General features: G+C 34.1%; 2 protein-coding genes across 2 annotated transcripts; one reads left to right on the forward strand and one right to left on the reverse strand.

Moving 5' to 3' along the window:
• The first annotated feature begins 1,603 nt into the window (after nt 1–1,603).
• On the forward strand, nt 1,604–7,868 carry LOC118053850 (4-diphosphocytidyl-2-C-methyl-D-erythritol kinase, chloroplastic/chromoplastic). The gene is made up of 11 exons (XM_035065245.2): nt 1,604–2,030; nt 2,214–2,309; nt 2,423–2,491; nt 2,685–2,789; nt 2,876–2,932; nt 3,033–3,233; nt 3,991–4,083; nt 4,178–4,277; nt 5,594–5,693; nt 7,059–7,144; nt 7,664–7,868. The coding sequence occupies exons 1-11, from the start codon at nt 1,863–1,865 to the stop codon at nt 7,765–7,767; spliced, it is 1,179 nt and encodes a 392-aa protein (XP_034921136.1). The 5' UTR covers nt 1,604–1,862; the 3' UTR covers nt 7,768–7,868.
• A 203-nt stretch (nt 7,869–8,071) lies between these two features.
• Nucleotides 8,072–12,871, reverse strand: LOC118053849 (uncharacterized). The gene is made up of 2 exons (XM_035065244.2): nt 12,696–12,871; nt 8,072–10,204 (listed from the first exon to the last, which is right to left on the reverse strand). The coding sequence occupies exon 2, from the start codon at nt 10,173–10,175 to the stop codon at nt 8,205–8,207; it is 1,971 nt and encodes a 656-aa protein (XP_034921135.1). The 5' UTR covers nt 10,176–10,204; nt 12,696–12,871; the 3' UTR covers nt 8,072–8,204.
• Between the last annotated feature and the right edge of the window lie 2,739 nt (nt 12,872–15,610).

Genomic DNA, 15,610 nt, shown 5'->3' on the forward strand with positions numbered 1-15,610 from the left:
GTCTAATTTAAAAATTAGGAGCTCAAGTTGAACTGGTTTAGTTTGAATAATTTTAAAGTTCTTAAACCAAACCTAATCTAAACAAATATTTTTTTGTTATTCAATTTTTTTTTATCACTCTTGTAGAATAGGATTGAGGGAGAGATAGGTTTACGCAATATACAACGCAACATCAAATTTATGGTAGAAATGCTCAATGGAAATACATGAATATTTTGAAGGTTTTTGAAAATATAGTAATGTTTACTTTTTAAATATTTTTATTTAAAAATACATCAAAATAATATATATTATTTTTTAAAAAAATTATTTTTGATATCAACAACATCAAAATGATAAAAAAAAAAACATAAAAAAATCATTTTAAATAAAAATCATTTTTTTTCTAATTTTGTCTAGTCCCTATTTGAAATGCAATACCAATTAGGGCTTAATGGAAAGATTTTAAAACATGCACTTAAAATAGAAACAATAATAATAATAAAAAAAGACAGGTACTTATTTTGCACTAGGAGGTAAAGATAATTCCTAGTTTTTGTTTCAATCATTTCTTGGTTTGCTTTCAGTGTGTTTGAATTTAAAGCAAGTCCTTAAAATATCTATTTATTTATATATTTTTGTAACATGCTGATTTGATAGTAAATTATTATTCAATCACTGGATTTTTAGGGAAGTTAATTCTTTTGATTTAAAAAAAACTAATATTAAATTCCTATAATTTTCATATTTGTTTGTCACTTAATTATTATGTTGCTTTTTCACGATCTTAAAATTATAGTTTTCAAACGCGACCAGATCCAAGGCTCGGGTTCCGAATTTTGACCGAGTTATCAGATTTTTATTGGGTTACTTGGGTTATTTTTTTTTTAAAATCAAAATGACATTTTAGTAAAAAAAAAAAAAAAAACAACGAGTTACAACTAGGTTTTTGACCGGATCTTGCCGGGTCAACCCGATCAATCGAGTCACACCGAGTTTTTTCTTCAACTCGATCTAGTTCCTATTTCGGGTTGGCCGGGTCCTAGATCGACTAGTTAGGCCAAGCCGGGTTTCAAAACTATGCTTAAAACGTTATTCATTTCAAATCAAAATTTATAATCTCACTCACTTCAAACAAAATGAATCAAAAAGGATAATTCATGTATTTTTTTAAAAAAATTAACTATCGTCAACTTTTATGGAGGAAGTAACTTTTGATTATTAAAACCAAAAGTACACAAAATAAAAGGTAAAAAAAAATATAGAGATTAAATTATAATATATTCCTAATTGAAATATGGAATAACCTATCTAAAAGACTAAAAATCCATGAAAAAGAAACGAAGTTAATTATAATTTGTATTTTATTTGAATCAAATAATTAATTTCTCAAGCAAATAATCTCTTAACTGGTCTTGACCATCATGAATTGTTAGTTTTTTCTTTCAAAAATACTTTTTTTTCACTACCAAATTTCCTCATCTTACCCATGTGAGATAGAAGTCTAGTTTTCTTAATTTTATTTTTAGAAATATTAAATTAAAAAATTTAAGATAAAAAACTAAATTATAAACAAATTTAGTTTTAAAGGAATTAAACACATAGTTTTTGCGTTAATCAATCATCGTCATCCAACGAACAGAGCCATAACTCCACTCATGTTTCACGACTGATGTCTCCCACCCTCCTTGTCCCAACAATAGAAAAATTCCACACAAGACGCCAACCAAAGTATAAACATTTTATGCAAGAAACACACCTCGGTATTATGCTCAGCAGTCATACCAAACACTATTAACACTGAATTGGAGCTTGAATTTCACTGTTTTAACACTGAATCCATGCACCTGTGATAGCAGCAGCTAGAGCAAACACAAGCATCCATGGCTTCTTCTCATCTTCTTAGCAATACTTTTCATTTCCAACCGTCTTGCAATCTATCAAGTAAAAGCAATATCTCTTCGTTTAAGCCCCGTGGGCCTTTTTCTTTTTGTCAACAACTTCAATTTCCAAAGACCCCAGTTGTTAAAGCCACAGGAAAGAAAGTAGAGGTGTGTGCTTTTGGCTTAAAATTCTTTGTTGTTTGAGTTTTGAACTTTTTTTTGGGTTTTTTGAGGTTGTTTTATTTGTTTTTGTTTTCATTTTACCATAGTTTGTTGTTTATGCTTTGAGTTCAAGTTTTGAACTTTTTGGGTTTTTTATTTTGATTTTCTTGGTTGGTGGGGGTAATTTAGCTAGTGTATGATCCTGATGGAAGGACAAACAACTTGGCTGATGAGGTGGATAAACAGGCTCCTCTCTCAAGGCTCACTCTTTTCTCACCTTGCAAGGTTTGTTTTTTTAGTATTCTCATGCTTTGCTTGTGCTTGACTTTTATGATAATTGGGTTTGTTTTGTTTTCTTAATTTATTTATGTGCATTGTGGTATTGCTATTTGGTGTAGGTTAATGTTTTCTTGAGAATAACCAGTAAGAGAGAAGATGGGTATCATGATTTGGCTTCTCTATTTCATGTAAGTTTGTCCAAATTTAAGCATTGTTTGCCTTTAGCCTTCTTTTTAGAGCTATGGACACCAGTGTATACAAGTTAATCGTAAAAAGGATCCATATTGATTTGCCAATTTTTTATTGCTAACTTTAGTTTTAGTTTTGATATATCATTTGAATCTTCAAAAATTCATAATTTGGCCCCTTTTGCTCCTTCAGGTGATTAGTCTAGGAGATGTGATCAAATTCTCTCTGTCGCCATCAAAAAGTATTGATCGATTATCAACCAATGTGTCTGGTGTGCCCCTTACTGAAGATAATTTGGTAAGGCATAAATAATAGTGTTTTTGTTGTTTTATTGATTTCTGATATGCTTGTGAACTTATTTTCTCATGTTTTTCTTCATACAGATCATTAAAGCCCTTAATCTTTACAGGAAAAAGACCAGCACTGACAACTTCTTTTGGGTAAGAAGTGCTATTGGTTAGTGTTGAAGATCTGTTTCTTGATAAAACTTAGTAATTGAATAGTAATAGTAAATTTTCTTATTTTGAATTTTGTTGGAAGATTCATTTAGACAAAAAAGTGCCCACTGGGGCAGGGCTTGGTGGTGGGAGCAGCAATGCTGCAACTGCTCTGTGGGCCGCAAATCAATTTTGTGGCTGTCTTGCTACTGAGAAGGAACTCCAAGAATGGTCAAGTGAGATTGGTTCAGATATCCCCTTCTTTTTTTCTCATGGAGCAGCCTACTGCACTGGTCGTGGTGAGGTATGTATGAATTTTGCTTTGTCAAGTCAAAATATTCCTTATTCCGCTTCATGTTTCTATCATGCTCTCAATTCCAGATGTAGGGCAGTAATTCAATTATGGACGTGATTGAGACTTCCCTCACTCTTTTGAGAGAGCTAAATTCCTCTTTTTATATATTGCTTTCGCTATGATTCATGAGTATGGTTGCAAACTCTCCCCTCCCTGGAGGACTGAGGGCTGGTTTGGTTTAGTCTGGAAGACCTGGGGAGGCATTTATGCTGTTTAGGTGGCATTTTCTGATTGGTATCCTTTTGTTGTGATGTTATATCATGCATAGGTGCTATGGCAATAACATCTTTGAAGTTATGGCCCTAGTTAGGTACCAACTACCAACAAAACTAGTTTTAGGCTTCTTGAATGTCTCATGGAAGATTTTCTCCTACACAAGGCAGAATGATGGGGAAAAAATTCATGTAGCCAACCTCACCTATTGAGAAGTTAAAGCTTAGTTGAGGTGAGTATCATGCATACAGGATTACACAAATGTTTGGATTAGTAATAAAGATCTTGCCTAGAGGAAATTATTTCAAAGTCGGTTTGCCATTGGGGGAACTTGCTAGCCTTTTCCTGACAAAACAATATGAATCGCTGAAAATAATTTCTCTTAGTTACAGTTAGAAGGATGTATGCATACTCCTAATGTGCTTGCACATCTAGAAATGCAATTCTTCTGTGTAGTTTCTGATCTTGCTGAAGTTTTGCTCTTGTTGTCCAGATTGTTCAAGATATTCCTTCACTAGTACCTTTGGATAAGCCAATGGTTCTCATAAAGCCCCCACAGGCATGTTCAACTGCAGAAGTTTACAAGGTATTTCAGTTTTGATATTATGGATTAGAACACTGTCTGCACTTCTTTAACATCAGCTCATTTACTTGACAAGAGAAGTCTTTTGATTTTTCAGTGCTTTCAATTGGATAAAACCAGTCAAGCTGATCCTTTAACATTGCTAGAGAAGATCTCAAGGAATGGAATATCTCAGGATGTTTGTATCAATGATTTAGGTATGAATCTACATAGATACATGAGCTTGCTTTCTTTTCCTCCTTTTCAAAATACCTTTTTTTTCTTCTGTTCTTTCTACAGTTTCCTGCTTTCAGATTAGTTAATCCTGCATGAAAGCCTTTGGTTGTTTTTGATTTCTGGATAACCAATTTGGTTTTCGTTCTTAACCTAATAAATTATTTATGAAGTAACTGGAAAACACAAGTTTTGTTGTAGAATAATTGAAACACACTATCACAGCTGCACGTTGCTGTCCCATGCATCATGCATCAAAAAGATCTTTCTGTTAGATCCCAATTTATTGGATATTACACAAGCTGGTTCTAATTGTCATAGTATCATAATCTATTGATGAAAGTATTGTAAATCATTTGGGATTGGTGAATTATGAATGGCAGCAGGGTGGGTTGGGGATGGATGTCTCCTCCCTGATGAGGCACTGCTGCAAGAAAATCTTCCCCTATTCCTGCCCTGCCTCACAAGTCAGGGAAAAGATTTCACTTCCATCACTTCTGTGCCTATGAGATAGAACTCCATACCTGTCTCCCCACCCAACACACACACACTAGAAAGACAGAGAAAGATCTCCTAAAGCCAATTCTCAAATTAAAACTGAAGCATATATTCATTAGAGCTTGAAATCCCACTCCATACTGTAAAAAACCTCCAATTTTCTCAATCAAATGCTTTCAAAGTCAAAGCAATAACAGTCTCTCCAGTTCAATATGGAGAAGAAGCACTGGGGCCTAATCTGGACCACTGCCTCTCTCTTTGTGCCGCCACCATCACCACCACTCTTTGCCTGTCCTATGCACAAAGTCTTGACCAGCAGCTTTTGAGATTAAATATTGATGCTGATAGTAAGCACTCCTAGCACTTTTCCTACCATACTGACAATGCTCCTCAAGGTAAAAGTGTGACACAGATTGGAACATGCTATTTATGAATGGGATAAGAATAAGGTAAATTGCAGAACAAAAGACAGAAATAATGGTTGATGCTTTCATGCATGCACAATTGGGTTGGGTTGGGTGGCCCTAAATCTACCCCTAACGCAAGCTTGTCTCAGGTTCTCACAGCAATAACAAAACCCATCCTTTTCACCCATTTAACCATTCTTTTTTGGAACATATAGAGTGGTGTTGCAGGTTAGAGACTCCCTTGTCATTCAAAGTCACAACTCCCTCTAGGCTCATGACAGTTCTTGGATAGCTAGGGTGCATTCCTGGTCCAATCATACATTTTGTTTTCTGCTTGCTTTACAGTGAAAGAATATTCATTTTTTATATATATTCTTGGATGAGTTCTTTTGTAGAGTCCCCTGCTTTTGAAGTTCTCCCCTCACTCAAAAGATTGAAACAGCGTATAGCTGCAGCTGGCCGTGGACAATATGATGCTGTTTTTATGTCTGGGAGGTATGATGCTGGATTACTATTGGAATCTTCATATTGAATCCACATTTATCATAAGTCAGCAAAATGGTTATATTTGATAGTATAATATTTCCAATGAATCTTAATGAGATTTGGACTTCTGCAGTTGAGTGCATGAGATACTGTATTCTGTGGTATTGATAAGTGACAGGGTCTTTAACTTGTCATTATAAGTTTCTTAGCTCATAATTGTGTGTGTAAACACCCCATGTTCATAACAATAGTTTAGGTTTATGTTACATATAGAGTCTTTTTAGTAAGCATTCAAATCCTTTCTACAAATTGAATAATTTTTGGCAAGGTGTGTTATCTTTATGGTCCTTAAAGGCACACTTACTATAGAGCAGATATATAATCAAGTCAAAACTATTTATCCACTAGGCATCTCTCATATCTAATGCAGCCCAACTGGAGTATGCTAGAATGCCTTTTCTCAGTGAGAGAGATAGAGGGCGGTTGAAATTGCTATTTTAAAAGTATATTGTTGTTAAAAAGAGAGAAGAAAATGCTGTATTTCTGTTTGGAGCATGGGTGACCTTTTGTAACCTTGTTTATATCTTCTTGGTTCCTTTTTCTCTTTCTTTTAACTTCTCTAGTTACTGCCACTATCCATTAAGAATTCATCTATAATTTCGAAAAATACCATCCTCTCTTGACCCTTGACCCTTGACCCTTGACCCGTAAACCTTAATCTTCCAGTAACTGCTCAAATTGCATGATATAATTGCCTTAAATTTTCATATATGCAGCCCATTTAGCAACACTAAAGCCTTTGAAGCTCATTTCTGAACATGCTTATCATCAAATGCATGGACCCTTTCTAACCAATGTTGAAGTTAGGATGGAATGAGGTCTTTTTGGTTGCAGAAGTGTCTTGTAAGTTGAAACTGTCAAATTCATTTCTCCTGCACCAGTAAGGTGGTGCAAATCCTTGATATTTTTTATTTCTTCATGTATTTTGAATTTTAAGTTCTATTTATATTTTTTTAGTGTCTTATTTTGTTGTGTTTGCTGGGTTCTCTCTGTGTGTATTTGCATTCAAAGTTTTACAAGATGAGCTTATTTACCGCATGCATCTCTTAATAAGTGAGCAGTTGTAGTTGATAACATGATATACGGTGCAAGGAGAGTAGGAATAAAGCAAACAGTCTGCATGAAGTATGTAAATAATCAGCTGTAGCTTTTAAATTTTGCTTGCATAGTTATATATTTTAATCCTGACTTGCCAAAGAAGAGTTGAAGCCATGTTTTTAATTTTAGAACATTGATGATAGCTGCTAAAATTTACATAAAAGTTGATCCATTTAGCCATAATCTTATTTTTATTTTCCCATATACTTCATGCAGTGGAAGCACAATAGTTGGGATTGGCTCGCCAGATCCTCCACAATTCATATATGACGAGGACGAGTACCGGGATGTTTTCGTGTCAGGTAAAGCTCTAGTAGTTCTACCCTGTAGCTTACTATTTCATTTGTGACTGCCTAACTAGAGTTCCCGAGGACTTGAAAGAGCAAATCCCCAATACTTTTGAAGTTGGTACGCATTTGCTTAGAAATGCATGACAGGACTGTTTGTTTTTACATTTTAAAAATGTTTATGAAAATTTTAAAATTTGTTTTTTATATCAAATTAATATTTTTAATATTTTCAAATTATTTTAACATGTACTGATGTTAAAAATAATTTTTTAAAAATTTTAAAAATATTATTTTAAGTATTTTCAAGTAAAAAATATTTTGAAAAATAATCGTTATTACACTAAAAAAAATATATATAGCTGGGATTAAGGTTTATATAATCAGAGGCAAGCCAAAAAAATACAGTTTTTTCTTAAAAAACAAAGGCTTCTGTGGGCGACTTTTAAGACAAACTTTGGGGGGGCCTAGTCGATGAAAGAAGAAATCTCCTCTTTTCTTTCACATAATTTGTGAATTCAACTCTGATTGCAGAGGCCAATTTCATTAATCGTGAAGCAAATCAATGGTATGAACAACCTGGTTCAAGTTCAACAATATGTGAGTCTCCACCTGAATTTACCCGCTCAATCGAGTGAATTATTATTCTCTTGTTGTATAAAAACAGTGATCACATCTGTATGATTATATCACTCATTGAGGTGCATAGAACACTAGCAAATGCAATTACCTTTGTGAAGCTAATGGAAAGTTAGGAGTAAAGAAATCTTTAGACAGTTGAAGCTGCGATGGGAGAGAGGGTGCCATCAGGATAAATGAATATTCTTCAATGAGCATTATGCTCAAGTGAGTGGAAACCATTTGTCATCGCCTCTGCAATTATGATAACAAGTTAAATGTAAGTGAAGGGAAGGGGGGGGAAGAGATCAAAAGCAAAGGACCTTTGAGAAACTAGAATCATATTCACCAACAATCAACACGGAACCAACACAACCATCAAATTCAAACACGTTTTGAGGTTTTTTCTTTTTTCCTTTTCTTTTTCATTTTATTCATTGAAATCATTTCCTCCACCCTACAGTGAAGGAGATGAAACAAACTGTCTTGACAAGCCAAAGAGATCGTTCCCTTCAAATGGCGAAGTCCATTCAAGGGAACCAGGGGTGGACGTTTCTGAATTAGCCACACCACCATCCTGCAATCCTGGAACGGGTATGCCATTGCCACTGGGAGCTGATCTCATTGCCAGCCTGGCACCAAAGCCAGAAGCGCTGCTAGAATCATACATTTGTGCGCTGCTAGAATCGTACGTTTGTGCGCTGCTCTTTAAATTTGTTGGCCCTAACCATAATCCACCAGGCCTCGGGGAAGATAAACCTCGGTCCAAACTCCAGTCTATGCTGTTGTAGTCTAACTGCGCCATTGACCCAGAGGTGCTCCAATCAACAGGAGAGGATGCCCCTGATGAACCCGTGGAACCCAATCCAGAGAAAAGTCCAAGGGAAGAAGCAGCAGCGAGTGACGGTGATGCACCAGCTCTACTCCACAACCCATTTACTTTGCTGGTTCCAGGAGAATCCCCTGGACCATTGCTGGGAACAAAATGCTGTGGTTGTTGATAATGAAATTGGTGGAACATCTGATTGTTTGGGCTCGGGCTTCTTGTGCTAGGAATGGGAGGCATCAAGCCATTTGGCTTCTTGATATCAACTCTATTGGTGGGATACCAACCGGCAGCTGTCCCGGGAGGAGATGAGCTTATGCTTGTAATTGGAACCTGTTTTGAATTTATTGATTGAGGCCGCTGCATCATTATCACTGGTTCTCTAACTGTTCCAGGCTGAAGGCTTTTATATTCACTTCCAACAGCAACATAACGGGTTTCTGTCTTGGCAGGTGGAGGTGGCGCTTGCAAAGGAGATGCCAAAGAATAAGAAACAGAAGGATTTGATCCCGCACTTAGCCATCTTTTGTCAGTTGTAGTCGGAGTTGGCTGAGGTTTTGGCCAATCCAACTTCGGTTGTATTCTCTTCAAAGGCTGCTCATTTTTACTCCCAGATTCCAAAGAACCTCCCACTGGAACACCTGCTTTTGTATAGTTAAAATCTTTATCTCTTCTTTGCTGTATCAAAGAAGTTGGGTTGAGCTTTGTTTGTGGTCTCACCATATTCTGGCTACCTGCTACAGAAAGCTTATCACTGCTTGAGGTCGAGGGATCACCAGTTTCCTCAGGTTTTGGTGGAGCAGATGGTGGATCTAGCTTCAGTTGTCTTAAACTTTCTGTGGCCTTCTCGAGATCACCCTCAGAGGCAACCACAGCTCTTTCAACCTCCTGCTTTGTGCACTTATATCTGATTTCCATTTCTGCAATCCGAGCAAGCTCTTCTGATATATCAATTTTCAAAGTACCCCCACCAAGGTTTTGATCCCTGTGCTTATCTGCATGTTCACCCACTTCAAACAGCCATGTCACAGATTCTTCTAACTTTCCTTCATTCAATATAAGAGCCATTGTTGCCCGTTCATGCAAAAATCCCATTGAAACAAGCTGTTGAGCTAGAGCTTCCAGCTTTCTTGACATGAGATAGCCGGTGCACCGCTCACGCAATTCTTGTGCTCGCCTCTCCTTTTGACGCTGATGCTTTTTCTCATTCTTCTGGCGGATTTTTTCCCGTTTGTCATTGTCAGCACCTGGTATTGTTTCTTGCCGGACTGGATGATTAGAAGTCTTCTCTTTTTGATCTTCTGACTCACCAGACCAGCTACCATTATTTGAAACAGAATCATAATCAACCCCAGCTCCTAACAAGCCACCAGGATGATCATCTGTCTCATCTATGTTTCGGAAACGACCATTACTGTGTAGAGGTGAAGCAGAGGATGTCGAAACTGTTTCAATGGTATGAAATGTTCCAGACAGTGGATTGTATGCACTAGCTGAGATACCACTCCCTGCATTAGCATTTCCCGAAGGCTTTGATGAAGCCTTCTGGGGTTCCTTGCCAGCCTTTTTGTCCTTTGACTTAGATTTTGATGCTGGAGACATCTCAAAAAGCAAATATGTTCCTGTGATGTCTACAATAATGATCGAGACATTTAGAATGTTGTGAAAAAAGACAAATAACTTGGTCATGCGAGATCACCATTACATCAGACACTATAATAACCAGCGATCATCCACTCAATATCTTCACACAAGTTTATTTGGAAGCATTAAAGGAAGTTATTTTGTGATATAATATACAGATAGCCACACATATGCTATTTATTCAAGGATCAGAACCTCAAAAACTGCTGCATGAAAAGATGCAGAATGAAAATACAAGGCTTAAACACAGGCATAACCACCTACAGACCATCTCATTTAACTAATGTTTTAATGATGCCTGTGGCAGAACTTTAAAGTGAGAAAAGAAACTACCAATATGCATTGAAAAAATAAAGTTCAAACAACTGCTCATTACAAATCCTGATACCCTGCAGCTAAAAGAATACCATAAGCACTATCAGACCAGTCAACTCATTAAATGCACATTCCGGCATGTCCATGTTGAACATGCTTTTTAGAGAACCACACCAAAAAAAGAAATAATCATATAATTAAACAATATTTTATTTTGCAAAAATACAATCACTCACTTAACAACCATCCATATTAAGTTGCCAGAAAAATTTGTTCCAAATCATAATACAGGATAATGCTGAGACTATATACATCAGAGACATGGAGTTTGAGAGTTAAATTTGATTTCATGATAACACATAAATGTCATCTTCAGAAAACTCCAGGAAATTACCAAAAAAAAAAAAAAAAAACTGTTGTAATAAAGTTAAGCATCACTACAAAATCACAAGTTTCCCCATGATAGATTAATCTCCAATTTGACAAAGCATCATAAAGTTTTTCACATTTCACAGTATTCATACACCTAAAACTGTCGAAACTGATTTGTTTAGCAAAGTTTCTAAGTTCTAAAATGCGTACTCCAAAAATCATAAGGAAGCCATTCTTAACCAGGGAATCTCAACACTGCCAAATCCTTGCCTACCCACTTCGTCACCTTTGTTACAAGCAAAACCACTCTTGAAGCATTTGAACAGCCAAGTTATCAACTATTTTGTGCCTTTAGCTGATGTTCCAATTCTTCAGATCTATTGTGTCCCCATTGGCTAAAGCAAGGTTTTAAAATTTTTACAAAGACACCAACAGTTGCGAGTCACTTGAAAGGCCCAAATATCATCCAATGATGTAATTTCCAGTGTGAAGAGTTAACAAAAGAGCTAGGGTTTTCCTTAGCACAAACGAGGAAGTGAAAAAACTCCACAAATAAGGCCTCTTCTTCCGGAGCATAAATATTCTGAACCTTTAGGATCTGAATAGTTCAAAAATAAGAGAAATCTGAAGGCACTTTAGCAGTTAAAGAAATGAAACAAAATTTAATTCCAAATGTTTGAATGGAGTTTACAAAAGTAACAACACCATTGCAATCTTCACAACATTGCTTTCAACAGTTACTGGTCTTGCTGCATCTCAATGAAGATATCCAAATGTTCAAACATAATTGTTTCATTTCTGTTTCTCCATCGCCAAAAAGAGTCTTTGAGCATTGAAGTATTGGTGAATTTGAGATCCCATCACTCTTTAAGAACTTAATTTCTTAGAGCAATCCCCCACAGAATTATCGAGAAGAGCAGCCACAAGGAACCACATGAACTCAAGTGCTCAACCTAATTGTCAACTAACACCCTGACTTCTCCCAAAATAAAGAACATTTTTTTAAAACCCAAACTATCACTATCAAACTATGTAACATGTTTAACAAAGCACAACACAAATGCATGAGCATACAAATATAAGCTATATATTTGATTGGAATTAATTTTTCATATATTCCAGCGGAATCTTTCTCCACTGGAGCAATTTTCCCAAATAACATGCCACCAATCAAAGTCAGTGCTTTTCAGCTACCAAATAACAACGCTAGCAGCAACAAAACAGCAAACACAAGAAAAGCAACCTAACACCATATAAAATGACCTGCCAAATTGAAATTAATCAAAACTTGGAAGTAAACAAGATAAAATCAACGAATTCACACCCCAAACAAGTCTCAATTCTTAAAACTTAATGAGAAAAACCCTAATTTCAACTTCATCTTAAGCAGACCAAACCCTAGATACACTAAAAAAAGATTCCTTCGAAATTAAAGGGAAAAAAAGAAAAAAAAAAAACTGCCGCAAAAAAAAAAAAAAAAAATATCATTTTCCTTCTCCTTTGACGGTTAATTCCACCGCACCGACATTTCCAATCTTTTAACATTGCTCCATTGATTACGATCATATATGCCAAAATTATCGTCAATTGATTAAAATAGTCAAATTGATAGATCCATAAAAAAAAATTCTTAACCATCAAGATTCTCAATCTTAAGCAGAGCGATAAAATCGAATTCAAATCCATAATTCGATAAAGATTCTGTCAATTAATCAAAATCAAGATTGAATGGTAAGACTTAGAGAGAGAGGGAGGGAGGGAGGGAGGGAGGAGGGAGGAGGGAGGGCAGACCTGCGGAGAGAGCGAGACGGCAGTGTGATCGGTCGGACGGTGGAGATTGAATAGGGAAGGAGAAAGGGATTGGTAGAGGTTGAAACCGAAGGGTCCGAATAGAATTAGGGTTTTTGGAGAGAGAGGGGGGCGAGAAAACAGGGATTTTGATTTTTGTTTTTATTGGTTTCTTTGTTTTTTGTAAAAATAAAATCTAAAAAGATGAGACCTTATATATTTTTAGACAAGAGGGATGTGGATGGATGGATGAGAGCCATGTGGCCCTTGCGTTCTATTGTCTTCTTTCCTTTTTAGGCTAAGTTATACAAAGGCCCTTTACGGTAATGATTAATACGGTGCAAGTGGTTGATTTTTTAATTATTTTTTTATTTAAAAATATATTAAAATAATATTTTTTATTTTTAAAATTTTATTTTTAATATTAATACATTATAAAATCATAGAAAAAATAAAGATTTTTAAAAGCTTTTTCTAAATGAAAAACAAACACATTCTAACAACAGATTGATAATCTAAAATTTATTGAGCTCAAAATCTATGGCTTTCGAGCAACGCGTCTAGGCTCCCCATACAAGTTTAGTCAACTTTGACTCGCTTGAGCTCAATACTCTGCTCCCTCTGTAATTTTTCTAAATCTCTATATGGTCTTTTAATATTTTATACTGATTTAATATATATTATTTTGAATGGAATATAACTCAAAATATCACATTAAAAAAAAATGACTCTTTAACCTTTTCTCTTAACAAAAGAACAAGACTCATAAGTTATAAATTCCCCATGAATCCTTCAAGTTCCAAACTTATAATTTCTTCATTTTTAATATTTTTAACATAAAAATTTTAAGAGTATCTCTTTAAAATATCATTGCACTTTCTTTTTAAAAAAATATACTTACCTGAGTATTTAAGAGTCCTAAAATCTATAAAATGAATCTTTTACAGGTATTGGCTACTTTGACCTATCAAACACTAGGCAATCACTTTGGTTAAAGAAAAAGTATTAAATTACTAGAATCAAGAAATTAACCAATTATCCAGCATATAAACTATGCAACTGAGTTACATTGATTTTTTAAGACCTCATCACACCCCTAAAATATTTGTTCTTTAGGATATAATATATGAATTATTAGGTGTTTGAAGTGAGACATCTCTACATATTTGAAATGATATGTAAAACAATTCTTTTTATCTTGTGAATTATAAAATTAACAATCATTTCCAAACTCAAATCAATCATAACAAATTGAGTTTTAGTTTCTAAATTTGAAATTTTCAAAGAACTATTTGATTTTGGATATGGTTAATCGGGGTGAGTAAAAAAAATCAAAAACCGATTAAACCAAGAAAATCAGAAAAAAAAAAAAAACCAAAAAAACCTAACCGTGAAAAAACCAATTAAACTGATTAAAATTTTAAAAAAACCGATCAGTTTAGTTCGATTTTGGTTTTATAAGCTTGAAACTGAAAAAATTGAATCGAATTAAAACTAAAAAAAACAAAAAAAAATAAAAATTAAGCCACAACCTAGCCAAACCAGAAAAAACAGAGCCAAACCAAAAAAACCGAGCAAAACCGGTTTGAATCTGTTTTTGTCCTAAAAAAATCAAACCGAATCAAAACCAATTGGTTCAAACCGGTTTCGGTTTTTTTTAAAATATTTTGATTTGGTTGTTTTTTTTTTATATATAAAAACCGAACCAAACAAAATATGATCACCCCTAATGATTAGGTCTAAGATTGGTGTGAATAAACTTGTAAAAACAATACCCTTTATTTAATGATAGTCTCACTAACAATTATGGCTTAAAACGCAATAGAAAGAGTTCTAATTCAAATTCTTCATAGTTTATACGTTAAAATATAAATTTATTTGACAACATGACCTTCTCAAAATTTTCATGTTATTATTTATGTATTTGTTTCAAACCATATAATGACTTAACAAATTCATAGATTTTTTTCTTGTCCAATAACCAAAAACAAAAAAAAAAACCTTTTGGATTGTTCCATGTAAATCTCTTCATTAACATCACCATTTAAAAAAGTTATTTTTTCATCATTTGAGGTATTTCAAGTTTGTTAATAGTTATAATGGCTATTAATATTCTGATATAATTTATTCTTGATATAGGTGAACATGTGTCAAAATAATACATGTCTTCTTGTTGTTTGAAACATTTTAGCAATAATTTTTGCTTTATATTTGTGAATAGTTTCATCAGCTTTTATCTTTGATTTAAACATTCATTTATATCCAAATAGTTTACTTCCATATGGAATATCCATGAGTTTCCATGCATGATTATTCATAATGAATTTAATATCATTAGTGACCATCTTTTTTCAATAGGAAACTTCATAATAGGAATTTGCTTTAGAGTACATTCGAGATTCATTTTCTAACATATTAGAAAATCAAAACCAAATATTCTAGTTATTTTTTCTCTTTTACTTATTTTAGGCTCAACTTTATTATTTTTTGATTGATGATGAATACTTGAGCCAGCTTCAATAATTCTCCATGAATGATTTTCTTATGCCTCTTTAAATGAAACACATCTTTAAAGATGTATCATTTCTTGATTTCATTATAGTAGTAGGATGAATTCTCTTAATATTTGATTTGTGTACAAAAAATTGATATGTGTTGCTATTATAAGAATATATGATAAAAACACAATTTATAATTTCAGTTTTTGTATTGATCTTTTCGGAAGTACTGTCACTTTTGCAAAATACTCCCACACTTTAAGATGTTTATAAAAAGGTTTTTTATATTTTCATAATTTATATGGTGTATTTTTTAATTTTGTATGAGATACTTTATTAAGTATATAATTAACAATAAACCCAAACTACTATGTATAAAATTATTTGTAACTCTTTAATTTTTTGCTATATAAACTAAAA

This window comes from Populus alba, chromosome 9 (assembly GCF_005239225.2).
Source record: "Populus alba chromosome 9, ASM523922v2, whole genome shotgun sequence".
Lineage (NCBI taxonomy): Eukaryota > Viridiplantae > Streptophyta > Magnoliopsida > Malpighiales > Salicaceae > Populus > Populus alba.